The 27990-nt window shown below is 60.1% G+C and overlaps 1 protein-coding gene across 2 annotated transcripts in view; it reads right to left on the bottom strand.

The window, feature by feature from the left end:
- Nucleotides 1–27990, bottom strand: part of SHANK2 (SH3 and multiple ankyrin repeat domains 2) — a 471077-nt gene that overhangs the window by 138183 nt on the left and 304904 nt on the right. For both annotated transcript variants that reach the window (XM_080817139.1, XM_080817138.1), the window contains exons 16-17: nt 7961–8043; nt 6192–6316 (exon numbers count right to left, since the gene is read on the bottom strand). In XM_080817139.1, coding sequence (XP_080673265.1) covers nt 6192–6316; nt 7961–8043 — 208 coding nt within the window. The remainder of the gene's footprint in view (nt 1–6191; nt 6317–7960; nt 8044–27990) is intronic.

Here is a 27990-nt window from a genome sequence, read left to right as displayed (position 1 = left end):
TGGATGGAAGGGAAGCCGGCACCGCGGGAGCCACAGCAGGGCTCCGGCCTCAGCCCTGGAATTTGTGGCTGGAGGGCAGAATGGGAAGCGTGGGGAGAAATTCCAAGATTACCCAAAAGCCAGACTCATGCCAGAACAGAACTGAGCGAGGCCGTGAGGGAGTGCCCTGGGAGCAGAGGTTCAAGCCAAGTCTGGAGGTGTGCTTGCCAGGGGTACTTGGGGCTTGGGGGTGGGGCAGGGCAGGCCCCTGTACCAGCTGCTCTGTTGTCCGCAGAGGCACAGAGACGCTCTGGCCAAGGCCCTCTTGGCTGGAATGTACTTGGCACATGATGACTCTATGTGCCTGGCCCAAGGCAGACGTGCTCTGTAACGGCTCCATGCTTGAGACGGTCCTGGTAATGGTGCACCTGCCGTGATTGTAACTTATGACAACTTGCTCTTATTACTTTTTCAACTCCCAGTCACTGGTTCCCTCCGCTCAGTCAGGCATCGGGAACGGCGATCAAGGACGTGATGATCCTCAACAGTAAATGCTGATGAGAACGTCAACCCTGTGCCCAGCACGGCTGGCCCTCGGCCTTCTCTAAACCAACAAGACCAATACTCACGGCAGCCCACGTGCCCAGAACTCATCTTGGTGACTGAATCCTCACAACCACCCATCTTGTGGATGGGGACCCTGGGACGCAGTAAGCACGCGCTGACCAATAACGTGCAGAGCGAGTGACTGTTCGGCCGTAACCTGAACTTTGTCTCCCCTCCTTTGCACAAATTAATCTCAAAGCTGGGGGACATTACCACCAGGCTTTCACACCTGTTTGTAGCTCCAGCCTGGTTACAAGTAACGGTTCAGGCAAGCGTGTGCTAGAACCCATGTTGCGTTTCTCAAGCCCCGTTCTCAAGAGAATGTTTCCGGAGTAACATTTTATAAGATACTCAGACGGTCTCTCAGGAAAACACCGGGGCACCCCTCTTAGCGGCCTCACTTCAGTGCAAACTGAGATTATAAAACAGTTGTAGGCCATCACTAGTGCAAGCATTTAATACGAGGAAAAGTAATTAGCAAACTCAAGCATCGCTTTTCAAGGATGAAAGATATTGCCGCCTGCTTTAATTGCAAGGGAAAACCTATTTAGGGAATTAACACAAAAACGAGATTGGCCACTTCAGGGCTAAGAAAACAATCACAAAAACCATAGGGGCCTCCGGCACGGTATCAGGTTGGTGAGCAATGGCCCCAGGAAAATAATTAACACCCAGGAAAGTGTTCTCGTCCCGAAAGCAAACAGCAACACCTTGGCCACGGAGGCTGAGACACCACTCAGCTGCGTGCGACAGCTTCTCCGAGGGAATAACTTTCTATTTATGAAATTAATACCTGTCAGAAAAGAGAATGCTGTCACTCTGGAAAATCTGAGAAACAGACAAAGGTCTGAAAAAGGAGATGATGATCACACATGATCCCATCGCCCAGAGGTTAATGGTTCCTTTCCTATTCCCCCCACCCCGAGGCCTATTTTGGGGAGAGGTGGTATGAATTAGATGGTATTGTGCAGATAATTTTGGGTCTGCCCTTTTCACCTGATAGAAGGTGATCAGTTCTCATTAGTATCGAGAACTCCTTGCAAGCCTCATTGTGAAATGCTTTCTCAGGAATCCGTGACAGACACCCGAGGTCCCCTTCACCATTTCCCTGTGGCCCCATCCCGTGATTCTCTCTGTTACACTGTGGTCTCCGCTCTGCCTGTTTTTAGATCGTTCCCTCAGAATGGATTCCTAGAGGTAAAAATCCCTGATGTGGCTTTACAGCTCTCACTACATACTGTCACATCGATTTCTAAAAAGTTGATGGCGATTTATTCTTTCACGTAGCGACCTATGAGCACTGTCACCGGCGATGGGTATAGTAATAAAAAAAAAAAAAAGCATTTGCTAATTTGAAAATAAGAACTGGCAGCTCATCATCTGTTTTTCTCCTTCCCCTCTGCCCATTTAGACATCGACCACATCAAAGTGTCGCTCGTGAATCTCTGGGCTCTGGCATCGTGGAGTCAGGGGGGCCCGGTCAGAAACCCCGCATCTCCACTCGCCCCGTCCACAATGCCGGGCAAGTTGATTTCACGGCTCCGTGCCCTGTTTCCTCATCGGTAACACGGGGAGGGCAACAGATACCACTTTCCAGGCTTATGCAGTGGGTCAGATGGGACTGTGGGGTACCCGGGCAGAGAGACCCTCAGTCATTATCAACGAGGACATGGGCCTTGGTTGTGTTTGTCGCGGATGTCGTTTGCCCTTTTGAGGTTTACTGTTTAGTTCAATTAGGAGTCGTTCTGGAGATAAAGGACATTTTTAAGAAAGCGATGCAAGCAGTAAAACTAGGGTTTCCGGAGGGGAAGCTTGGGGAAGGAAGACAGCCCCGTGTCACGAAAAGGAAACAAGGGCAGGACCTGCTTCTGTCCTTCGGCCAGAATGCCAGTTAAGAGGTTCAGAAAGCCAACACGATCAGGCCAGCCGGTCGTCACCCTGCCTGATGCGAGAACCCTGGGCGGTGTCACCCAAGTGCCCTAAAGACATCACACCCAAGTTCCTGCCTCGAGACTCTGACTCCGAAGGTGTGGGCTGGCCACCGAGTCTCTCTATAAATAAGGACAGGTGGCTCTGATGCCCAGCCACGTGTCACTGGGTGAGCCCAACCTACAGGACACCAAAGAGACATCCCCAAACCTCCGTGTCTCCTTAATTACTGGATGCAAAACTGTCATCTCTGAGCCATCCAGCTCCTCCTTGTGACTGCTCACGAGTGGCCTCTCCTGCCCCATCTCATGGGGGTGGGGAGACCTAACCAAGAAGATCTCCAGGAAGAAGCAGAGGACGTCTTCAACAATCTGGCTGATTCTCCCCCTAAACTCTATGCTTTCAATTCTCTGACAAGCTTCTATCATTATTAAACTCAGTTCGAACTGGGTTTCCTGCTCTAACCAAAAGGGATGCGGGCCTTTAGCATTCCTGGCTGGTGGAGTCCCCGCGCTTACACGTGTTGTACAGGGAAAGGAAACCTTGCTCCGACTCCCCTGCTCACTTCTCCCCCTGGCCTGTCACTGCCACTAGGACCCACTTCTCTTTAAGTATCGCTCTCCCTGGAAGGACTCTGCCCCTACTTCCCTGCCCACTCCCCTGCCTCCTAACACTCTCTGGGAAAGCCCCAGTGGCCCCAACCATCCAGAGGATTCCAGCAAATCAGGCTGATCTGAAAGTGGTAAATATACATGGCCTACGGGGCCCCCAAGTTCAAGTGCCCACTCCTCCTTCTCCGCTTCTAAAATGAGTTTTAATGGCACGTCACTGGCGCACTAGGACCCATTGATCTCACTGTAATTCCTGGTTTCATGAGAACCTTTTACAAGGGACTCTACTTGAAACTTTTGCATTGCGGCAGAAGCAGGGTGTGGTCGGCAAAGAGACAGTCCCAATGGTCAGCATGGTCAGCAAAGAGACAGTCCCAACGACAAAGTCCTCCCCAGTGCTAAGGCAGGAGGGACATAAATTCCGGAGGGTAAGCACCCAAGAAAAGCACACACAACAGGAGACCCTTCACGACAGACGCCGGTGATGCCAGCAAGACGACCAAGTCCGAGAAGGGAGAGGAGAGTTCAGGACTCTGAAGAGGGAACGTCCCCATCAAAAGTTGCCCCTTGGTCTCCACATTCAAGCTGCAGCACGTGTTTTTATACTGACATGTTTTGAGTTTCCTTCCAAGAGCAGCGAGAGACGGAGGCCGGCCCAGAGGGATACGGGACGACGAGGACAATCTGCCCGCCCTGGTGACCTCTGCCCACGGGACCCCGTGCTTCACCAAGGCTCGGAAACCCCGTCGACTCCAGGGACGGCCAAAATGCAGATTCACCCGAGACCCATGCGTTCATGGAGAACCACCCCTCCCGAGGTTGAAGCTTTTCAACGGAAAATGTGGAAAACGTCTGCTGGGAAACGACGCATCTCTAAGGCTGTGAGTGATTTCGCTTCTCTGGGGGTGAAGTCCGGCAGCGAGGAGAAGGCATCCACAGAGTCTCATCAAGCACGCGAGGGAGACTTTCTGAGTCCCCTGAGTCGCCTTGGAAATGCACTGGGTGGGGCAGGCTTCCAAGGGTCCAACCTCCTGGCCCCCCGTTCACATATGGGCCCCAGTAAGCAGCCCGGGGTGGCTGTGGAGGGCTCCCCCCTCCTGCGGGTCTTTGGGACACAGTCACGCCCACACGGCATTACCACATCTCAGGGCCCGCCACTCCTAGAAGCCCGGAATTCGGAGGTTATCTCGAACGTAAACCTGACCCTAAATGGCAAATGCATTTGCACATCAGAAGTTAAAAGCAACGTCCAAGGAGGTGCTTTGGCAGCAGAAGCGCAGGTACCCTTCATGCCCCAACTGCCACGGGGGCGTCCATCGGAGCGGGTGGCCGGCCTCCTCCGCCCAGGTCAGGCGCGCGCCGCAGACACGTCCACGAACCCCGGGCAGCTCAGCTTCCCCGCGAAAGGGGTGGGCCCAGCGCACGCTCCGAAGCGCTCCCTCGTTTCCCTTACTGACTAGTTCATCGAGGAAGCACTCCACTGAGCCCAACAGTGGGTCGCACGCTTGCACGTGCAGCCTTCGTTTATTATTTAAAACCAAGAACCAGCCTTGCCTGTGTCAACCTATCAGAGCCTCTGTCCCTGGGTCTGTCTGTCACACACACACACACACACACACACACACACGCACACGCACGCGCACACGGTGAGGAGACTTACATCACAACTGCGTCCCACAGAAGATGATTCAACGAGTCTCTGCATTTTCGTGAGGTTACAAATCAAGTTAACCCACGAGAGCACTGCAGGTTCCGGTCTCCACCGTTCCGGGTAACGTACCCAAGGTGTCAGCCGAACCAGGCTCCGATGGGTCAGGAAGAATTTAAATGTAGCTTTCAGAAAATAAAAGAGAGACCAACACAAGACACCTGGAAGAAGGTAAAGCACCTTCTCCGTTTTCCTTGGCTCGCTCTCCCTCCAACGTATCTCTCCTGGATTTCCTTCAGTCCACCAGGCTGGAGAGGCCCTAAGGAGATCCTGAGCCAACCTGAGCTCAGCAGCGCCCCAGGAAGCTCAGGCAGAACGGGGAGACCGGCCCCCAGTGCCCGGCTCACCAGGGTCTGGGTCTGCTCTGCAGAATGAGCAAGTGTCCAGCTGGCCCAGTGGCGGGGCCTCCCCGTCCCCACCCCCTTCCACCCGTATGTGCATTTCCAGAGCAGATGAGACACAGCTCAGGGTTAGCGTCAAGGGATGCTTTCCCAAGAAACGTGAACTCCCCAGGAGGGCCCCGGAGCGAACCAAACCCTTTACGAATAATTTTTCCAGGGTACGACGTGCTCTTTCACGCTTAATGTTTCCAAAGAGTAACACGTTCCTTTGCACAACAAGATTGAAAGTAACACCTCAACCTGCAAAAGGCAGGGAGCTCAGACGTGCTGGGAGCTCGGACACCTGCACACACCATACTACTAACCCCAGCCGAGCTCAAGAAACACGGGCACTTGCGTCTCGCGGGGTTCCTTCAAGGAAGAGAACGCTCCCTCCCTTCACCTCAAGCGAAAGCCAGTTTTCAAAGCATCTGGGTTTCGTAACTTCCTTTGTGTGCCCTCTCGCACGTGGCTCCTTGGTCCTTGAAGGCCAGCATCTGCCGGGCCAGGCACTGCAACTTGCAAACCAACGGTCTCTCAGCCACCAAGGTTACAGACCTCAAGCAAACAAGAGACACAGCACAGCGCTCTCCGTCCGGCCCTTAAGGCATGAGAAGGGCAACGGCCCCAACCGGTGTCTATTCCTACAGCTACCAGTGAACCCCACGCAACATCGTGGCAATCCCGTGTCTCTTCCTTCTTCTACCTTCTACTTCAAGACCGACGGCCACTTCCATGAACATCTCCACCTCCCAAGAGTTACAGCCAAGGCCTTAAGACAGTCCAAACGCACAAGTCCACCGGAAATGGCATCCCCAATGGATGGACCAGGAAGTGACCCATGAACGTGGGTCCACGGCAGCCTCCGTGAGTCCCCCTAGATCTGGCTCCACAGCGGCGAGCCAAGACCACGGACCTTAACCCTAAGAGAGGCGGCGCTCTCCCCAAGCGGAAAGATACAAACACCCGTGTCCCTACCTCAATCAGGAAGTCCCCGGTCCTCAGTCCGGCTTGCCACGCCACCCCTCCGTCATCCACGGACTCCAGGTACTGCAGGGCTGGGAACGCCGGCGTCGGCGTGAATTCTTCAATGGGCGTATCGGCTGGGAAGACAAGGGATACCTCAGTTCAAGCCTGGGTGACATCTCCAGGTGGGGAGCCCCGGCCCCTCACGGGCCCCTGAGAGAAAGGGGGCGTGTGTGTCTCCCGTTGGAAGTGGGTGCTCCGGGCCTGCTCCCCCCTGGGAAGACCTTGCCACTCACAGTCATGGGCCGGCACCAACTCGAGCCACGAAGCCCGGTGGAGTTTGGTGCTACCATGTCTCTTGGCCTTTTCGAAACCACGAGTAATGTACTGTGCGTGTCTATACGTACACGCCTGTCATTTTCTTTAAAAGCATCAGTGACTAAACATTTTCAGTTCTAAAAATGGAAAAGTTCCCCCCCATAACCACACAGAGCTCCAGAAACACCACACTGAACCACTTGCCAAATTTATAGCTACGTAGACTCGCAACCAAGGGAATTCAACTTGGAGCACGGACAGATCACAACGCTGACCCAGTGGGTGGCTGCGGATTTGGAACCTGCTTGTGAATTCTGTCTACAGGGAGCCCGGCTCCCGGCGACCACTTTGCGGCCAGCACCCACAAGAAGGCTGGGCCCCCCGCTCCTCGGCCGAGAGAGCCGTGGCTTGTGGGCCCCACACAGCTGCTGAGCAAAAGTCCAGGGCAAGAGATGGGCTGGCCTGGGTAGTTCGGAGTGGCCGGGGCTGGGTGGGTGGGAAAAGGAGCATGACCCCAGCAGGGGGAGGGGATAGAACATCCCTCAGACAGTCACGGACATGGACACACACACACACACACACACACACACACACACACGGGGACAGATTCGTCTTTCCTTTCTCTCTCTGGACAGATGGCTCCTGGCCAGCCTGAGTTTCGGGCAGGTGGGGCTCCCACCCAGGGCAGGAGGCCCTTCCTAGCTCCAGGGCAGGACCCCCACACAGCACAGAGCATCTGACATGAAACTTACACATGGCGTACCCGCACACGCGATGGACAGATGTCTCCTCTCCCGGGGAGCTGATGCCATTTTGTTTTCTTTTGGAAGGGAAGCCCCCAAGTGAAGGGCCGGTGGGGGGGGGGGGTGCACGGCCACGGAATGCGTCCCCGGAGCCCCCCACCCCAGGCCACATGACGTGTACGCTGCCGGCTCAGTCCACGGCAGAGGGGACCATCTTGCCACATTTCCTTTGCAAAGTCACCTTAGAGGCGGGCACACAGAGACGCCTGCTGCACTTGAAGCCAAAGCCCACTCCCAGAATGGGGCAGTCTCCAGACAGCCAGAACTCAGCACCGGGTCATTGTGGGTATCCGAGACCAGGAGCTCCAAATCTGGCTACAGTTGCACTGAACTAAACCACAAAAGATACATTAAACCCACAATATATTTTTTTAAAGGGTGGGGGGAGGGAGAGAGAGCGAGAGCGAGAGCTCGCTTGGAGCAACACTGTGTACAGAAAATTGAAAATATTCCTCAAGGAAGCCCCGATGTTTTCTGAGTAAGGCAAAATATGTTAAAGAACATGGTTGTCTAGCAACCAAGTGCCCCCAGGAAGAAGGCTTCCTTCTGAGCCGGGGAGCGTTTCCATACGGCGTGCACACGCACACACACACTCACACTCACACACACTCACACGCGCACAACAGGGGGTGCTCCCGGGCTGACAGCAGCCGCTCTTACCTTTCGCCCCTCGGAGCACGAATCCGAAACCCTCATTGTCCTTCTTCTGCAGGACCACTGTCTTCTCCTCGATAATGCAGTCACTGTAGAGAGAATTCCGGGGATAGCGACCATTACTGTAGCCCGTCATCATCACCGTGGCCGGTGCTCCGCCGGGAACGTTCATCATCCTGGCCGTTAATCACCCGGCTCGCCGGATCCAGGCAGCATGGAGGAAACTAAGCAGCACAGGGAGCAGGAGGCGCGGAGGCAGCTGGGGGGGCCGGCGAACGGGATAGGCGGGCTCGGCACAATGGGGCTCGGGGGGGGGGCAGGCAGCGCCGGAGCCGAGCGAGCGAGCGAGCGAGCGGGAGGAAGGAGTCAGGCGTGGTGGGGAGGCCGCCGAGCCATGGCCGCACGGGCTGGCTCTGGGCACCCAAAGGCAAAGAAAGTAAGTGGCCCAGAGCCACGGGGGGGCAGGGCCGCCAGGGCGCCCGGGCCGACGCGTCTTCCAGGGGGGCCCACTGAAAGCAGCCAGAGGAGAAATGAGGCAGCAGGTTTTTCTTCTTCTTCTTCTTCCTGAAGGGGTTTTCAAAAATCAGATTCTATTTGCTCTCCGCACGAGCCGGAGCCAAGACGCAGCGACCCCTCCCTCTCGGTCCGAATGAATGTGGTGTCCCCACCATCACCACGGAGCCCACAATGCCACGGCTGTTGCTCGGCGTCATCCCGCACAGAGAAACCGCAGGCTGGCGGAGGGGGCGGCCGGGGCGCTGCCGGGGGGTGGGGGCTCCCAGCAGGAGGAGGCAGGTCACTCCGGCGACACCCAAGCCACCAACGGCACGGCCTCCTGTAGGGGACGACGAGCCGTGGGGACAGGGAGAAGGGGGCTCAGGGGTTACCCTCCTTGAGAGACCACCTAAAGCCACACCGCCTGCCTCTTGGCACAGCATTTTTTTTTTTAAAGGAAAGAAACGCGAAAGCTCCAACTTTGCTTCAGCTGCCAAAGCCTCCCATCACGCACAGTAAGGGCGCTTTGCCACATGACTGTCCATCCGCAGAGGCACCCGGGGGCGCGGGACGGAAGTGGACTTCCTGGCGGGCCACATGGCCGGGGCTGCACGGTGGCCCTCCCCACCTCCCAGGGGCGGCATCCCCTCCCCCCGCCCCCAGGACTCGCTGCTGCCCCGGAAGTAAGTCGGCAGCTGGAAGGCCAGGCCACTGCGCAGGGGAGGAGGAGGGGCGGGAGGAGGGGCGGGAGGGGGGGCGGGAGGGGACGTGGACAGGCTTCCTCCAGGGTCCTAAGGGGCTGGTCACACACGGGAGGGCTGCGCGCCAGAGGTCCTGAGGAATTCAGCAGCCCCAGTCTCAGAGGGGAAAGGCCGGGGGATGCAGCTGGCAAACAGTGGGAGCGACGGGCAGACAGGCTGGAAGTGACAGACAACTGAAGGTCAGCTTTGTCCAGCACTGGACTCACAGCCCGCAGGGAGCACGGGCCGCAGCGTGCAGCCCACCGGGAGCAGCTCAGCCAACCCAGATCGGGCCCCAGGAGGACAAGGGACAGGGGTGCTTGGACAGAGCGATGGGCTGCCAAGAGCTCTTCAGGGCCCAGATGGGGCAGGGGAGCCTCGGAGAGCTCGGGGGGCGCAGCCGGAGAATGCACCGTGTCCTGACCCGCTCCTGAGCGCCCGGCCTTGTGGCGGACACGCGTGCGACGGCGGACACGCGTGCGGCGGCGGACGAGCGTGCGACGGGACTTGTTGGGGTGACCCTGTCTTCCAGCAAAGGGCAGGCTGAGTGCAGACACTCACTTTCACAGTCAACAGCCCGTACGCTTTGGGATGACGGGTTTAGGGTGCTCTAGGACTCAAGGAGGGTTTCGTCCCTGTCTTGCTCAGCCTGCCAGCCCGGGCACAGGGAGCCCGGGCTCCGGGAGCTGGGCCGTGAGCATGAGCCCCCTGAACCCATCAGAAAGGGGGCTCAAGCAGGATCAGGAGTCAAGGGCTCTGGGAGCCTCTGGGCAGGCTCACACGGCTGGCCTGGCCTTTCACAGGTGACGGGGATCCCTAAACCTCGAAGCCTCGTCCTCACATTACAAGGCAGCAAGAAGCCACGGGCCTCCCTGGGGATCTGTGAGGTCCGATGGGGCAATTCCCAGGGCGGTGCGGTGGGCCGGGGGAGCCCCGGGGAGCCGTCGGCGGCCCTCAGAAATGGCAGCAGGCTGGTGCTTCGCCAGGATCTGGGGAACCACAAAGCAGGAGGAACTGGGGGCAGCTGGAGGCTCTGTGGTGAGCGGACCCTCTGCCCGGCTGACCACCTTCCTGTCTCCACAGCCTCGCCCAGCCAGGACGCAGACCTGGACTCCTGCCCACGTGCCTCGCTTCCGGCTGGACTCCTCAAGGGGGCCCTGGCCCTGGCCTGGTGGCTCCCTGGGGCCCCGGCCGCTGTGTCCCACTTTCACCCTGCACTGTCCTCTGCATGCGTAGCTGCTGGCAAGCGGCCCCTGAAGCTGATGCCTGCCCTGCGGGTCCTGGGCCCCATCTCCCCCTGGGCGCATAAGCAGCCCCCCGCCCCACCCCTTATCTTGTATTCCAGGTGGCGGCCCTACTATGGGCCAACTCTTGGGGGGACCAAATGGTGCCTCGGGCTATGTGTGGCTTGCAGGCGACCGTATGTTTTGTGCACGCTGTGCCCCCACAAAGGGGAGCCTGCCGGGGCCGTGCAGCGCCACTACCTCACTGACCGCACGGGGGTGGTCTGCTGGGCTGGGCGAGGCTCACACAGAACTCAGCTCAGATCCCAGCTCTGCTCGGACCCAAGGTCACTCTGACCTTCACAGCCTCAGCGTCCTGCTCTGCACAATGGGGTGAAGGGCAAACCACGCCTTGCGGGCTGAGAGGAGTTAGCGACAGAACCCCCCGCAGCCCAGGCACGCAGCATGGGTTAGTGACGGCGACCCTACTTGGAGAGGGTTTGCTCATGCCAACCCCTCTCTCTTCTCCTTCCCCGGACCTCCCGAGCCCACAGTGACCCCCACCAGTTAAGTGGAGACGGTGGTATTTGTCTGGGAGACACTTTGGGGAACAACTGGGACAAGACCCCGTAATGGGGAAACAGCCCTCTTGTGCCCCATCCCCCAGGAGATGTGGGTCCTGGACGGCACGACCCTGGACGCCCACAGCGCCCAGCACAGGGCGCACCCATCGCGACTGTGGGCTGCTGCAGGACAGGTGTGAATACAAGGTGGGCGTCAGGCTTGGGTGTGTCTGGGGAGGTGGCAGAGGAACACCACTGGCCCGTGAAGGGTCTCCACGCACACGCCTCCCACCGGGACAATCCCGGGATGCTGGGTCGCACCCAGAGGGCAGGAGCAGCTCAGCACGGTGGGGCGCCTCCCGCACGGGGCGGGCTGGGCCGGGGCAGCCTGAGGCACAAGCGGGAGGGAAGTCCCAGGCCGTCAGAAGCCTCCGGCCTTTGTTGCAAACCGTGGAAAGCAGCAGGAGCTCCGAACGCAAGCATCGCTCCCTTGAAACAGGAGCTCACGTCTAGTTTCACGGACACCAGCGCGCAGCATTCCCTCTACCCCCACGAATCAGACTGGGCATTCCCACCCCCGGGCCTCCGGGAGGAACCTGCCCGAGACGAGAAACTGCCAGGAGGCTCCTGAATCTGGTTTATGAATCTAAGAGCTGTCTCAGGCCGACAGCCACGGCCACAGCCCCAGAAACCAGGGGCCACGCGGCCTCCTCCCGGCCGTGCGCCGCCAGCCCTGCTCCCCAGATGCACCCCAAATGCCCTGGGAGCTGCCCGCATGGGGACACTGCCTCGGCGCCCACGCGGGTCCCACGCTGCTGACCTTGGGGCCACCCGGTCCCTGGGGACACAGCCTGGCGAAAGCAGAAGCCCAGCCCCAGTGATCACCCCACACCCCACTTTGCATCTGCCCCCACCCCAGACCCCAGTCACCGCCTTCCTGCAGCCCCCCCTCCCCCGCCCCAGCTCGTTTTCACTCCCTGAAACGCTCTGCTGCCGGCCTGGCCGTTTACCACGTGCTCCCACGTGGGCCCTTCATGCCTCGCTGCCTTGTGCTCCGTGTTCCCTTGGCCTGCCACGCCCTCCCCAACACTGGTCAACTCGCAGGCTCTCTGCCCTGGGCTGAAGCCATCCCAAACCCTCCCAACCACGGTCAAGGTCACACCTTCTCTCCCTGGGGGTGTCTTCGAGCCAGGCCCAAGCCTCTGAGGGGACCCTTCTTACCCACTAACCCATCAACCACGGGCTCCTTGGGAGCCAACACCAGTGCTTGTTCCTCTCTGAATCTCCCTAAGGGCACAGTGTTCCTTCTTGGTGAGATTCTACCTGGGTTGCTGACTACACACACACACACACACACACACACACACACACACACACACGCAATCCAGCTGTGCTGTCTTCAGACGTGTTTTCTGAGTGGGGTGGAAAGGCACGTTAATGAACACAAAATGTACCCTTTGCCGGTTTCCCGTAGCAGGAGCCATAGAAGGCAAAGCGTACAGGCATCGAGCCCCACCAAGTACAGTTGGGCAGGCTGTGCACAGTGCAACTATAAAGGCTACCATCTACATGATGACCATCAAAGATTCCCATATTTATTATGGTTATTTTGGCACAGACAGAAGGAAAGCACCTTGAGGAAGGGGCAGGCAACCTTTACTAGTTCATACAAAGATGGAAGGTAGGCCACTGGCTGCCTTGAACAATGTGAGAGGTAGCCACTGAGAACCACATCTACACTGGGAGACGGCTCCGTGTCGAAGTTCTCCGAGGAGCCACATGGTAGAGACCATGAAAGGTTTCCATGTTCTCACTCACCCAGCAGTCCCACTGCCCACCACAGTCAAGAGTTTACTGAATGCTCCTGGAACAAGACGAGAGGATGATGGCAATCAGGGCTGGCCACACAGTGGGCCCCAGCATCCCCAGCCCACCAGCGGGACTGAACACACTCCCAGCGTCTGCTTCTCGGGACCACAGGTGTGCAGGCACCCGTGGTTTTAACTACGGCCCGAGGTCTACTTTCTCCCGGCAGCCCCCCCACCGGCCTACAGGGAAGGCGGCTGTTCTCCTGGTCCGGGAGGCAGCAGGTACCAGGCAGGAATGCTGGCATTTAGGGTTTGTCAGCCCCGAACAAGCTCCCTTGGCAGTGGTGCCTGGTCCCGGAGGAACCAGGCAGGAGAGCCACAGGAAGCCAGGCCTGGGGTGGCCGAGATGTGTGAGCACACAGGGCCCCGGGCCGGCTCTGCCTGTCTTGCCTCTCATGGGAAGGGTCACGACGGGCGTCTGAACCTTGAGCACGGGGACTGTTGGGGGAGACCAGATGGCTTCCCACGGAGCTGTCCGGATCTGGACATCACGTCAGACAGCTACGTTTCTCCCCTGCTCCACGGGGACGGGGTTTTGGTGCAGGACCGAAGGTCGGAAGCAGTCGGGACCGGGGGCCGAGCTACGCTCATTAGTATGAGAACCCAGCCACAACTCACTGAGTACCCACTACGTGCCAGGGGGTGGACTGGATGCTTGGCACTTAGCAGAGCCCAAACCAGGCCCAGTCTGGGACTCATGGAGACGCACGGTGTGTTGAAGCCTGCAAAAGATGGGCTCAAGTCCCGACTCCCCGGACAAACAGGGTCTTTGCAAATGTGCTTTAGTTAAGGATCCGAAGATGAGGTCCCCCTTGGATCTGGCGAGGGTCCTAAAACCAACGACTGGTCCTTATAAGGGAAAAGAGAGGGAGATCCGGGGCACAGAGGCACCTCGGTCAGAGAAGCCAGGTGAGGACAGACAGCGGCAAGGACCGGGGGATGCGGCCGCAGACCAACAAACAGCAAGGATTTCTGGCAAACGCTGGGAGCCCGAAGAGCTGGGGAAGGACCCTCCCCCGGAGCCCTCGGAGGGTCACAGCCCTGCCGACAGCACGCGCTCAGACTGGCAGCCTCCAGAACGGGGAGAATGCATTTCTGTATCCTCAGCCCACAGCCATTTGTCACAGAGGCCTCGGGGAACTCTCACAGCGGGCAAGCAGGAAGGCAGTCCCAGGAGTGAGCGGGATACGGCGCTGTGAGAACCAGGCTGGGGACTTCCTGGAGGAGGAGGGCTGATGCAGGAGCAGGAGTGAATGGGTCAGGAGGCTGGAGAGGTAAGAGGGAGAGGAGAACATTCCAGAAGGAGGAGGAACCACAAGATAAAGGTTCTGAGGCACATCAGGAGAGGCCAGAGAAGACAGTCACATGGGGCCGTGGGTACCTGCCCACTCGAGGCCAGGTCTGAGGGACGCAGCTAGGCAGTGAGAGGCCAGGGTGCAGGCCCAGGGCAGCCCCTGCTGCTCCCCAGTGTCACCCAGGATGGCTAAAACGAGACAACACCACAGTCCCACTGTCTTCCACTAGCCCTTTGTGGCCAGGCCTGCGCCTCGTTGCAGCGACCCAGAGGTGCCCAGCAATGGCCAGCACACATGGCAGGAATGACCACGTCCCACGGAAACAATTCACAGCCAACGTCTGTGGCTGCTGCTGGTGACACCTGTCCTAAGCCACCAGCATGAACCGGATGTCAGACGAGGCACCAAGGTAGGAGGGTGCTGTGCCCAGAGTCAGCAGGAGCGGACGCACGCAGACACGGGGACGTGCCGGGAGCCGGGCGTGTTGACCTCTTTGGGGTCATGGGAGCGGGGGGAGGGGTGCAGAGCTGCCGGCTGGGAGGCAGCAGGGATGTTTCAGCAAGGAGGTCCTACAGCCCAGCCCCCGGCGGCCTCAACACTTCGTGGGGCCCCAGGGACATGCCTGTGACCTTGGAAGACAAAATCCACCAGCTGTGGGATCCGAGGAGCGGACGGCCATGTGCAAATCGGCCCGCGCTTAATTGTCTCGGAAACCTAACCTGGGGTCCGCCTCACGGCTCACCAAGTTTTGTATCCACAAACATATCGCCGCGTGCAAAAACCAGGGGCAAGTCCGATCTTCTCAGCTGGAACGACTTTTTGGGTAACCGGCTGCGGCAAAGAACCCGCAGGACCCTCGGGGGACTTACCGCAGGGAGCCACTCACAGTCTTTGTTCAAAGACAAAATTCCCCAGATCGTGGCAGAGCTTGTCCCTGGCGAGGTCCACCACACGCGGGCCGTGCAAACAGGTGGCGGGTCCGGGCTGGGGCCGCTGGAGCAGCGGTGGGGGTGGGGCGGCGGAGCCTGGGGCCCCCCCCCGGGGGGCACTCCTGTTAGGGAGGCTGGTGCACGTATCTTAAGAAGTGGCTGTGGAGGCGGGGGTCCCCGCCCTCTGCAGGGCAGCGCCACGGAAGCCAGAGAGAAGCCTCGTCTTGGTCACTCCCCCAGTGAACGCATTTCGGTGACAGCCTGATGCAGGCAGGAACTGGGACACTATTAGAAAGAGGGACCTCCAGGGATCAGGAATGACAGTGGCTGTCCTAGAAATTTCCGGGCTCTGCCAATCAGGAAGGATGAGGCGACACACAGAGCCTGTCAGCTCCTCTGAGGGGGGTGTCGGTGGCCTCAACAGGTGTCCCAGCTGGGCAGAGATGCCAGGCATGGGCAGGTGGCCCAGATCACTGCGGCGGCTCTGGCTGTAGGGCAGCACAGAGGGCCGCTCCACGGGCGGGCAGGGGCAGAGCCGGGGCTCATCCTTGGGAAGGCCTGGCAGTCGCGAGCGAGCGGCGGGGGCGGGGGGGGCAGTGTTCCCCGAGTCATCTGTCACTTGCTGCTGAGCGAGTGCCTCTCAGCCCTTGTCCACACGCGCTGACACTCCCTGCGGCCTGCTTCCTGCTTCCTAGCCGGGAAGTGCTTGGTGCTGCCGTCTTGCTGCCCCCCTCCCCCAGCCCACACCCCCACACGAGCAGGAGGCTGCCACGGTTCCCCGGCGAGATGAAGCCGTGCGTGCGATGCCATCTTGGTGTTCTGTGGCCCGAGCTGTGCACGGCGTCACATGCAGGAAGTTAGGAGTGGGGACAGGTCCCTCACAAATGACGCTGCCCCTGGCTCCCGGGAGCCCATCCTGCTCCCCGGCCGGGGAGGCGGCGTCCTTTCCTGGGGCACCGGTGAGGACACGGGCTCCGTCCCCACGGAGCTCACACACCCACTCAGCAGAGACGGGGGATCCGCGTCTCCAGATCGGCAATTATGAAAACGCCCTGCCTGGCGTGTCTCCTCGTCGCTAACGTGATAAGCAATACAAGTTTTTCCTAATAGAAGCAATAATGTGCAAAGAACTTGATTCAAATTAAATTGTCTCATTACTTTGTAATAAATCACCCCAAAGCATTTCCTGAGCACTGCCAGGCGTGTTACCTGCCAGCGGCGGCAGCTGGAGAAGACAAAGATGCGGCCGAAATGCGTTCGAAATCATGACGGGAGGCGATCGTCGCTGCCCGAGGAGGAAAGGAGACGGGGTCTAAAATGGGAGACGGCTGCCTTGGCTGGAAAGACTTGGCTGGAGGTGGGGACCCCAGACGGAAGTGGGACTTTGGACGGGACCCTCACCGACACCGGGCTTCGGTTTTCCCGTAAGATGCAAAATTGGAACATCCCAGTAGGTGCTGACCTGATGCTGGTGGGATCATTCACGGTGGAGGGTCCGTGAAGCTGGAGGGGGAAGATCCGGCCAGGGCCTCACGGCTCAGCCAGTCGCATGTCTGACTTGTAATCCTTTGCCTTTGGTCCTAAACTGAGTATTCTTTAAAAAAAAAAAAAACAAAACAAACCCAAGAATCAGGGAAACAGTACAACCGCCTGACATTTTGCGAGGCGTGCGGAAAGTGGCCGTTTGTGACTTTTCTTCCTGCGGGAAGACAGTGGGAGGCCAGGCCTGCCCCATCTGTTGGTCTTGAAACTTGCCCAGAAAGACCACGCCAAGTAGCTGTGGGGCAGGCCGTCCCCAAGTCCCTCAGGGAGCAGCGGACAGATATCGCCCACAGCTCTAACTGGAAGCCGTGTCTTTTCGTGGGAGCCAGACCGAACGTAGGTACCACTTGGTGCTCCTGGCTTTGGAGAGGGCGCTGATCTGGGGCTGGGTGAGGGGCTTGGGGGCCCAGCTGGCCAGCCAGATAGCACTGACCCCTAAGGTGAGGGAGTGAGACACCCAGGCCAGGCCCCGGCTAGAGAGTAGGGCCTGGCCGTTGCTACCATTCAGCCTCTTCCCATAGAACATCTCGTTTCTCTTCCCAGGGCTCGTGCTTATAGGAGAGGTTGCCTTCACCAAAGGGCTGGTTCCAAAAGTGGCTCAGAGTATGAAGTAAACACATTTTCACGTGGAGCACATGCATACGTCCTTCGAAAGGGGCTCTGCAAATATTCTAGAACAGGGGTTGGCCAACTCTTTCTGTAAAGGGCCAGAGAGTAAATATTTCCAGCTTTGCAGGCTCTGTGGTTCCCGGGGGGGCAGCGACCCACTCTGCTACTGGTGGCTCAAAGGCAGCCATGACACTATGTAAACAATCTGGTGGGCCTGTGTTCCAATAAAGCTTTATTGACACAAAGGGGCAGGGGCAGGATTGGGTCCTTGGGCCACAGGTTTTGAAATCATGGTCTAAATGTTCTAAAGACACCCGACACTAATGATGCGTGTATGTGAGTGACACGTAACTCCCCTGTGCCCACGCGTCATAAAAGCCGGGAGAAGTCTTCGTCCCACACAAGCCATATGTGCATCACTGTCCACAGGTACCGAGTTTGACACAACATCTGAGCTTCAGAAAAGACCCAAGGAAAATGCTTTTGAGAAATGAGGTCATCTATCAGATGCCCTAGAAAGATTCAGGAAGGTGGAGTGGAGAGTCCTTCCCGAAACACAGAGACACGCCGGTCCTGATAAGCAGAGCCAACGCTAAGGAGGCCCAGCTTCTAAACATTGGGGCTTGAACGCGTGTGTGAATATTCTACCGCTGAAACAGCGAGCTCAGCTAGGTAGGTGCTTTCCAGTTTGCATCTCCATTAACAGGCCATCTGCCCCAGGAGAGGGTCTTCTGGGGCGCGGCCGAGGTGCGCTGTTCTTGGAACACACCCCATGTGCTTGCCGTATGCCGAACTCCTATTCATTCCTCAAAGCCCACTTCAGTAGCCACCACCTCCAGAGAGCCCTGTCCCCCCCACCCCCCGCACGCCCGGCTCCTGGTGCTCCCCTCCGTCGCTTCCCACGACAGAGGCGGGAAGAGCCAGAGACTTGCTCTCAGCCTCCCCTGCCGTTATGAATGGTCACTGGACATGGTTTAGGGCTGTGAGACTCGAGGGCAAGTCTCCAGGGCCGTCGGGGAAAGATTTTACTCGTGGGAGAGATTTAGAGTGGGGGCTTCCTAGTGCCTTTTCTTCCCCTCAACCTTTGCTCGGGATCTGCTCTGAGGGCATGACCCTCGGAGCCGCGGCCGCCGTCTTGCAGCCATGAGGGAGAGGCTCATGGAGATGCGGCTGAGCCTCGCGGCGGACCCTAGACATGTCCTCCTTCAGGCCTGCCATGGACGCCCCAGCCACCGTGAGCGGGCTCCTGTCCTTTGCAGCCAGAAGCTTCCTGATGGGCATCTGGGGGCTGGAGCAGGGAGGGCGGGGAGGCTGTCTGTCAACGAGATTTGAGCAAATGACCAGAATCCGGATGCTGAGACTTTCCGGTAAATCAAGCCTCCTTCAAGCTCTGCTCTGGGCGGGAGAGACGCATCCAGACCCTTTCTTCTCCAAGGGCTGCTCATTAGTCGCAAGGGCTCAGGATGCCCTGGTGACATGGACCCGAGGCCTCGTGCCGCCTTCCACTTCCCTGGGGAAGATTTAATTACGGCCCCGCATCGCCGATGGACTCGGTCTGCAAAGTGGAGGCCACAGCTGGGTGGTCGTCTTGATCTCGGCCACGACTGGCGTGCCGTCGACCATGCAAGGAGTCCAGAAACACCCCAGCGGCTCCTCGGTCCCGAGGCTAAGCTCGTGCGCCGTATTCCGGGGACAGACAGACACAGCACATGTGGGAAATTTCTGAAGCTCCAGCCAAAGTCAAGGATGTTAGACGGAGGGGAACTTCGCCACGGTGTGGACTGGCCTCTGGCCCGACAGAAGGAAAACGGAGGTCTGAGGCCTGCACCCAACCAAGTCGAACGTGGTCGGCCAATGGAGTGTCGGTTCTGGAAAGCGACCAAAATGGGAAGTGCTCGCAGTACGGCTTATCTAGCCAAGCCCCGAGCGTCTTCCTCTTGAAACCAGCAAGTGCCACGGAGCCTTCCCCCTCCTTCGAGTCCCAGGACACATGGTGCATCCCCCTCGACCGCCGCACACGACCATGGGCGTCCCCCGGGCTGCAATCCAGCCCCACATGCCCTTGACCTCCAGGGCCGGCCGGGGGAGGGCTCAGACGTCAGGCTGCTCCCGGGCGGACAGACACTCCGTGCTCCGGTCCCTAGAGGCCGCTGGCACTCACTTCCGCCCGCGGGCGGCTCCCCGAGGAAGATGCCGTCGAGCAGAGCAGGCGCTTGTCCCCAGTTGTGTCCGTCTTCCGTGCAGGACGTCCCCCTCCATCTGCCCTCTGCCACGTCTGTGCCTGCGTTCTGGGGGCCATTTCCCACGGCACCCGGACAGCGCTGTCCGAGCCTCGCGCTGGCAGATCCTCCGGGGACGAAGTCAGTCGGCCGCCAGGCTGCAGATGGTCTGCGTTTCCGGGGGGCTTCCCGGGGTCTCCCCGGAACTCCCCCGGTCTTTGGGATTTCCTGATTGCCCCACCCCCTGCCATGTGCCTCATTATTCTTTATTAAAGCTGGAGTCCCAGCACATGGCCGGCCATTCCAGGCCATCCGTCTCGTCCTCCTCTGCGCTGCGGCTGCCGACCTGCTCCTCGCCCCTCCGGCGACGGTCTGGTGGTTCCCAGCCTGCCCCGAACAGAACCCTTCTCGACCACGACCTGGCGTCCAGGGGCTTCTCTCCAGGGCCGGGCTACATCTGCATCTGTCTTCCTCCCTCCCTCCCTGTTTTTAGATAGCCAGCCTGGCTTCTGCTCCCCATTTCCCCAAACGCCCCAACACTGACCCTCCTCAGCCAGAGGATCTCGGGATGTCTGAGTTTATCAAAGCAGATCCCAGCCGAACGACCCTCACGAGAACGTCCCTCCCTCCTCCCCTCCCCCGCCCCACTCCTGAGAAGACCACCACCGTCCAGGAGCAGGTGCCGGGACGTGGGGCTCATCGCGAGGTAGACAGTGCAAGAGTCCCGTCTTCACAACACGCCGAGCACCGTGTGAAGCCCCCACAGCCATTCCCTCACGTAGCAAACTTAGGAGGGAGGCACTGTGTCCTTCCCCACTTTACAGACAAGGAAGCTGTGGCTCAGAGAGGTTTGGGGATGAGCTGAAGGTCACACAGCTGGCATGGGGCAGAGCGGGGTCTCTTGAGTCCTGCTTTCGCCTGAAAGGAGCCAAGTCCTGCCTGAGCACAGGGGAGGCCTGTCCTTTGCCCTTGGAGGGAGGACATGGGGCTCCTCCCTGGGCCTCCTGGGACATCTACTGAAATGTGCACGGTCCGGGGCGACCCTTCCACGCCCAGCAGGACTTGGAGACTGAGGCCTACCTCCTGTCTCTCCCCTGTGCCTGGTGAGACGTGGGACCAGAGCCTTACTCCCGGAGCAGAGAGGGAGTCGGTCAGGATGGGACGTTGACTCCCCTGAAATGCCTCCCTGCCTGTTACAGCCCCCGCCACGCAGCCAGCAGTCTGATCCGTTCACCCCACAGCACGGATGAGCGGCTGAAATGATGTCCTCGTTTTCCCACATGTCCCTGGAGCCACCCGCTCCCCCCGCACTAGAACGGGAACGCCGGGAGGGCAGGGTGCTGTCTGTCCCGCTGGCCATGCACCCCCGGGGCCTGGAAAGGCGCTGGCACTGTGGGCACACTGTGGGCACACTGTGTCTTCCGTTGGTGACCTTGGGGAGGCCCCTGTCAGAGCCTCGGTCTGGCCCCAGAGCTTCCCTCCGCTGTGGACATAGGGGCCACCGCTGCCGGCCACCTACCCCAGAGCCTTGTGCAAGTCAGAGCAGGGGCCCCTCCCTCAGGCCCTGACTTCCGTGTGCGAACACGTGTGAGATCCATTTCCAAATCCACAGGGCCCAGGGCGTGAGTTTCACCCGTGGGGGCTGAACAACCCCCTCCACCCCCCGCCCCTCCCCTGGGAGCCTTTCTCTTCAGGCCTTCAGGCTCGAGGCCCGCAGGCGAAGGGGCTGGGAGTGCGAGCGGGAGCAGAGTGCAGGTCAGGTCTCGGTCCCGGTGCCGGTCTGGGTGCTCGTCTGGGGACCCGGGTGGCCGAGGGAGGATACGTGCGTGGGGTGCAGTGGCGGGACAGCAGGCCTGCCCCAAACGTGGGATGAGACTTCTTTGGAAATAGGACTTTCCAGATGTAATTAAGGCAAGGATGGAGGACGGGTCATCCTGGATTTGGGGGGGGGCCCTAAGCTCAGTGATCATATCCTTGTAAGAGACAGAAGGGGAGAGACAGGAGAAGAAAGCGTGATGTGAAGTCGGGGGCGGCCGCTGGAGGGACGGGGCCATAGCCCCGGACGCTGGAGCTCCGGAGGCTGAAAGACGCAGAAAGTGTCCTCCCCGGGGCCTCCAGAGGGAGCGCAGCCCACCAGCACCTTGAATGAGGACTTCCGGGGTCCGGAACCGGGCGAGGACAAGTTTGCATTGTCTAAGCTGCCCAGTGTGCGGGCGTCTGCAGGGCGGCCCGGGACCCTGCTCAGGGAGGAAGCGGCGGGAGGAAGGCTCTGCACCCGCGCAGGCCGCCCAGAGAGGACCCACGGGCGCTGGAGGCCGACGCCAGGCCCCCGAGCTCTGTCTGCACACACCTCTCCGCAGGTGCCGGGGCCCTGTCCACAGAGAACCATGGCCAAGGCCGTGAGGGTTCCCCCACGTCTTAAACGGTTCCCGGCATGGCCAGCTTCGTGGCCTGCTGTCTGCGGCCCGTCGTGGCGGCTCGGCAGCAGGACCGTGGTGAGGAGGGGCACCCTCCTGCGTGAGCAGCAGGCGGGGCATCACCCGGACCTTCCCGGGCGTCAGCACTGACCTGGCTCCTTGTGCCGTCTGGGTCCAGCCTCGGCGGGCCCAGCACCACCCCGTGTGTCCCAGATGCAGGGCGAGCTCTGGGCTGGGGCCTCCGTGGCAGCAAATCCTTGCCCTCCTCCCAGGTGGCCCCTGCAGAGCCTCCCAGCTGTGGGGTGTCACGGGCTTTCCGGGTGGGCACACAAGCGTAGGCCCCATCCCCTATCCCACCGGCCTCTGGAAATGACTTGGGGTCTCACGGAGGCCAATATGTGGGGCTGGGAGCGGAGCTGGAGGCCTCAGGCTGGGGCAAAGGAGACCGGAAGTCCCGAAGCCTCAGCTTCTCCGTCTGTGAAGTGGGCTGTCACTCCGGACTGGGGGGTGGTGTACTCGAGGCCGACACTGATGAAAACCACCTGTCCCAGTGTCCGTGCTCACGGCTCCAAGTCGCAGTGTGTGGAGTGCTCAGAACGCCCCGTATCAGCGTTTGCTACGGGAGCAAATGAGCACGAGCCAGGCGCCTCCAGAACGCTTGTGCTGCCGGGCGGGAGTGGGCAGCCTCTCCGGCTGAAGCAGGGCATGGCAGGGAGGCCCCGGGGCCAGGTGGGGCCCCTGCCTCTTGACCTTCCAGGTTTCTGGAGGCGGCCTGCGCTCCTCGGCTCGCGGCCCCTCCTCCACCGTCCCTCATCAGGTCTCCCCTCCCTCTGCCTCCAGCCCTCCTTCGTCCTAGCGAGGACCCCTGCGATCACACCGGGCCCACCCCATACGCCAGGATCATTTTCCAATCTTAAGGTCAGCTGACTCCCTACAAGGTCCTCCGGGCAACCCGAACCCCTCGGGCAGCCACATGTTCACATCCGGGATGAGGATGTGGGGGTGGGGAGTGGGGTCACTACTCGGCAGCCACGCCCCCTCCCCGCCCCTCCGCCCCGCCCCCGGGAGACAGAGAGAGACCAGGCGGGGAGTACAGGCTGGGGGTGTTTTCACCAAACCTCCCTGATGAAGGGATGACTCATCCCATCCCGGGCGCTGCCCCGGTGGTGACGCCGAGGGCGGAGGAGCCCGTTGGCATGGGGACCACGCAGGGAGCAGACAGGTAGGGCGGTGGCCCCCTCTGCGCGCTCCCCGCGGTGCAGGAGAGCAGAGGCTGGTGGGCAGTGACTGCGTGACAAGCACCGCCAGGTGGGGGGCTCTGAATCTCAGGTGCGCGGAGAAGCAGGAGTCAGGAAAGGCTGGAACCTGCGACGTGACACATCCAGCCGGGGCTGGCAAAGCCTCTGGCCTGCAAGGGCAGAGTCCGTCAGCCTCTCGGGGCAGGAACTAGGGAGATGCAGCAGGGCTGAGACGGGGGCCTCCCGCAGACCTCGTCCTGCAGACCTGCCTGTCGCGCGGCCTGGGACACGCGGGGCTACGAGGTGTCAGGTCCCCACTGCCCTCCCACCGTGTCTCTCTGGGAGATACAGTCCTCGACCTGGGAGCAGTGAAGGGGTTTTCCGGATCGTTCTACTCCCCCCCCCACCTGCCCCGCGTGGCCCTCTTTGGTTTAAGAAGTGGTCCCTAACACAGTGACCAGAGGTGGGGGGGAGGAGAGCAGGTGTGTGCCCCGCAGAGGAAACACACCCTTTCTTGGTCTGTGCCTCAGGGCTCTTGGTTTTCTTACAGAAACCCCCTCTCCGTGCTGCACACACAGGGCTTGGCTCACTGCAGGGTGTGGGTGCTGACGGCCACACGCCACCCGGATTTATAAGAACAGGTTCTGGGCATGCTTAGGCTGAAATGGACGGGGAGCACACCTGGGACATGGCAGGCACTGTCCCTCATCCCTCGTCCCTCATCCCACATGAGGGGTGGTTGCTTTTCTGTGCGGCAGACAGGAAACACAACCTTGGGACAGTGTGAGCCGAACCTCTCCAAGGGCGATGGGTGAGGGCACGGGGCCCGGCAGCTGCGGCTGGAGGACCCCATCTGATGGACGGACGCCCTCGGGAGCACTGCGAGGTCGGGGGGATGGCAGTGCAGCACCCAGCCGCCTCCTGGGAGGAGACCAGCCAGGGAAGAGGGAGGAGGAGGTCATCCTCATACACCGATGGGGGCTGGACACCACGCGGCAAGTGTGGGAGCAGGACCGCACGTGGGGTGCCCGCTGCGGCCTCATATTGGCAGGAAAGGCCACCTGGGCATTACAGGAAGGCTGGCAGGCACAGGCAGTCCCAAGAGTGGCCGCTCTGGGGCAGCGGGATGGGGGGACATATGTATTTCCCATGGTCCCACGTTCTCTCAAGGTCTCCAGACGGACAAGCGGGCATGGACAGTTTTCTAAAAAGCCACTGAAGGTGGAAGGAAGAGGGCCCAGGAGGGAGGAAGCCTGGAGTCCTCGTCCCGCAGGTGGGTGGTGGCGCAGGAGAGGCGGAGGACAGAGCAAGAAGGAAGGACGGAAGGAGAGCCCTCCTGTCTCGGGAGAGGTCACCGGGAGGATGTGAACCTGCCTAAGGGCGGGGCCAGTCTGGGGACTTTGCGTCCTCGCCCGGCTACGGGTCGGGGGTCGGGGGTCACAGCACAGGAAAAAACTGCAGAGGGGGCGAGGCCGGACCTCAGAGGCAGAGGCAACAGGGCAACCTCAGGCTTGGTCCTGCCCCTCCACCCCGGCACCCCTGCCTCCCTCCTGAGCTCCCCAGGTCTTTGGTGAACCTTCCCAGTGGGGTCCACTTGATACAGCATCCCGCCCTCCCCCCGTCCACCTACCCCTACGTTTCTGTATCTGCCACCGAATGTGTCACCCCCCTTCCCTGGTGTGTCTTGGCGTGTGCGTGGGGCCTTTCCTGCTCGTTTGCACCTGCGCCCACGTGCTGCAGGAGGGCCCCGGGGAGTCTCCAAACTGCAGAAATGATTGTCTCACGGTCCCGGAGGCCAGAAGTCCGATATCCACTGTCCCCGGACCCAAATCAAGGCGATGGCAGGGTGCTGCCTCCAGGGACCCTAGGGGAGGCTCCTTCCGGCCTCTTCTAGCTTCTGCGGCTCCAGGCGTCCCTCCCGTCTTCTCCGCCTCCACGATCACGTGGCCGCTCCCGTTCACATAATCTCCCTCCCTCTGTCTAAGGACAGCTGGGCTGGTGTGCAGGGCCCACCTGGATAAGCCAAGATAATCTCCCTATCTCAAGATCTCTAACTTAATCATGTCTGCACAGACTTCCCCACGGTTCCCCCCCCCCCATATAAGCTGATGCTCACGGGTTCCGGGGCATCGTGGGGGGCCATTATTCAGCCGACGGGACACGCCAATCACTTAGAACAGAATCTTCTAACACTTGACACATAGTTTCTCAATGAATGCTTCAGAAGAGAGGCACCAATTCCCTCCATGCTCCTCCCTCTGGGTACCGATGTCCCCCTCTCCCGGGGTCGTTACATTACCCCTGAAGTGTGGGAAGCAGCTCTCAGAACCCGATGTCACGTGTGGTCAATGACCCATGCCCCAGTTTTCTGAGATGGTCTGACTCATTATGTCACGCGTCCCCTACCAGGGAGGTGCAGGCCGTGCGGAGAAGGGGGGTGGCGGGAGACGGGCGCAGCCCAGCGCCCAGAACCTCAGGGTCCTTCTAGGAGGAGGCCCCGAGCCTCCCTGCTTCAGTGTCCCCGTCAAGAACCAGCAGCTCTAACTGCATGTAAGGGACGAGGGTGGGGAGACGTAAGGCATGTGTGATTTCACGAGTGGTGACACTGTGTGTGGGAAGTTGACATTAAGGACCCCAACCCTTTCTCAGTATACAACTCCCACCCCTGTCCTCAATCCTGGCCATGCCCCCACGGGGTGCTTCCAGACGACCCCTGCCTTCCCACGCATGAGACCCAGACATCCGGCAAAAAAAAGTGATTCATGCATGGAAAGAGGCCCCACTTACAAAACACGGAGCAAGAAAAGCTCCAGACCTCCCGCGGGACCCCAGCTGCGCAGGCCCTCCACCGACCTTCGGCGCTCACTTCCCCTGCCTCCCGGCCCCGTTCCGGAACAGAGCTCTGCCCACCCCAGCGGCTCCCCTTCGCATGTCCCCGAGCCCCTGCTCATCCTTCCTCCACAGCCCAACTGCAGGCCAGGAACCTGGGAACACGACGGCGCCATCTGCCATGCCAGGCTTCCGGCCGCCTTGCCAGCCTCCACTTTCACCTTGACTCGTGGAGTCGGGCTGGAATGAGCACATGCCCTGAGGAGCAGAGACCCCGCGTGCTGGCTGGCAGCCACCCAGGGGGGCATCCAGGGCTTCTGGAGCCGCTGGAACAACCCCCCGAGGCAGGAAGGGCAGGCAGCAGGTCCCTCTAAGCTGCCCCCCCCCGGAAGCCCCGACAGGCTGTGTGTGAAGCCCCCGACGGGTGCCTGGCCTTGCCTTCTGTCCCTGCCCTCCCTGCCCTGTGCCGCTGCACCCAGCTGCCCGTGGCCGGCTCCTCAGGCCAGACAGACCTTTAGCAAATGGTGTCTTATTTTCTTTTTCAAAAAATTGAGGTGTAGTTCACAAAACATAAAGTTAACCATTTTTCAGGTGAACACTTCAGGGGCGTGTACTGCTTTCTTAGCACTGTGCCACTACCATCCCTATGTAGTTCTGGAACATTCTTACCACCCTCGGAGGAGACCTCACCTCTGCCTCACCCCTGCCAAACAAGCATTCCCCAGTGGGATTATTCCTGAAGATGCAAAGGAAGATCGGGCCCTCACTGAACATAGTATGTAAAATGTGGTCATAACATGCGTCTACGTTAGGAAAGTCCCTTCAATCCCAGGGAGATGGACACTGCGAGCACTTGGCCTGGGCTCGAATATCAACCCTCCCCTCTCTGTGCAGCTTCCTCTGTGAAGTGGAGGGCATGAACGCGCCCCTACTTGTAGGGCTGGGATGAAAAACGGGGGCTGAGAAGAGCGAGCGGAATGAGTCGTGGTGCACGAGGAAGTGCCAGGCCTCAGTTTCCCTATCTGCGAACGGAGACAACAGTGCCCTCCTAGGAAGTGTGAGGTCCAGAAGCAAGAACCCCTAGGAAGTGTGCTGTGTGTAGTAGGTGCTCAATGTGCTGGCCCTGGGTTGGGGGAGGGGCTCAGACAGATGTTGCCCAGGTGCCCTAGGGACCACTCGGGGGAGGGAGGACTTGAAGGAGAGAGCCTCCCCTGTGGGCCTACTATGTGCGGGGCTCCATGGGTGCTTTGTGGGCAGTGATCACAGTATCCCCAGGCAGGTGTGGATGAGGAGACTGAGGTCAGAACGGGGAGGTTGCCTGCCCACATCTCCCGGCCCGGAGAGCCAGCGGCACCAGAGCCCGGACCCGGCAGCGCTCTGGGGCCACATGGCCGGCTCTCCACCGCGCTCTCGAGTCCACGCCTGGGACTGGCTCACAGTGCGACTCAGGGGAGGCTGGACAAGCCCCCGAGATGGGCCTCCTGACTTCCTGCCTGGGACTCCCCAGGCAGCCTGGCTCTTGCCATGGGACGCAGCTGGGGTGGGGAGCTAGGTTGTGTGTACAGGGGCTCCACTCAAGACACTTGGCTCCCGTGAACTGCTGTCTTTCTGTGCATTCCTGTGCTGGAGCTCTGGTAAGCCTGGTGGGGGCCGGGGGTCCCCATGGAGGATGGTGTAGGACAGGGGCTGGCGCAGGGGTGAATGTGGAAAGAGTGTGCCAGCAGGCGGGCCCCCTGTGGGCAAGGGCACAGGGCATGGTCACAGTGACAGGGAGGACAGAGGGGCCTGGGACCAGGAGGTGGGGGTGAGGGGAGGTTCGTGCACCGCACATCAAGGCCTGAACTGTTCTGTGTCCAGGGTAAGTTGCGAGCACGAGAAATTCATATTCAGAAATGTCACTCAGGTGGGTGGACTGGGAGGGGATGAAGCTGCTCCGCCGGGATGAGTCAGAGGGCCAAGCCCGCTTCAGGGGAGAAATACAGGGAGCATCTGAACACGGCTGCAACAACAGGGGACGTGTAACCAAGAGGAAGGGCCAGGGGAACTGATGGCACGTGGGGATGGCTGGC

Source organism: Martes martes (assembly GCF_963455335.1).
Source record: "Martes martes genome assembly, chromosome: 10".
Taxonomy (NCBI): Eukaryota; Metazoa; Chordata; class Mammalia; order Carnivora; family Mustelidae; genus Martes; species Martes martes.
This window is presented reverse-complemented; position numbering and strand designations above follow the sequence as displayed.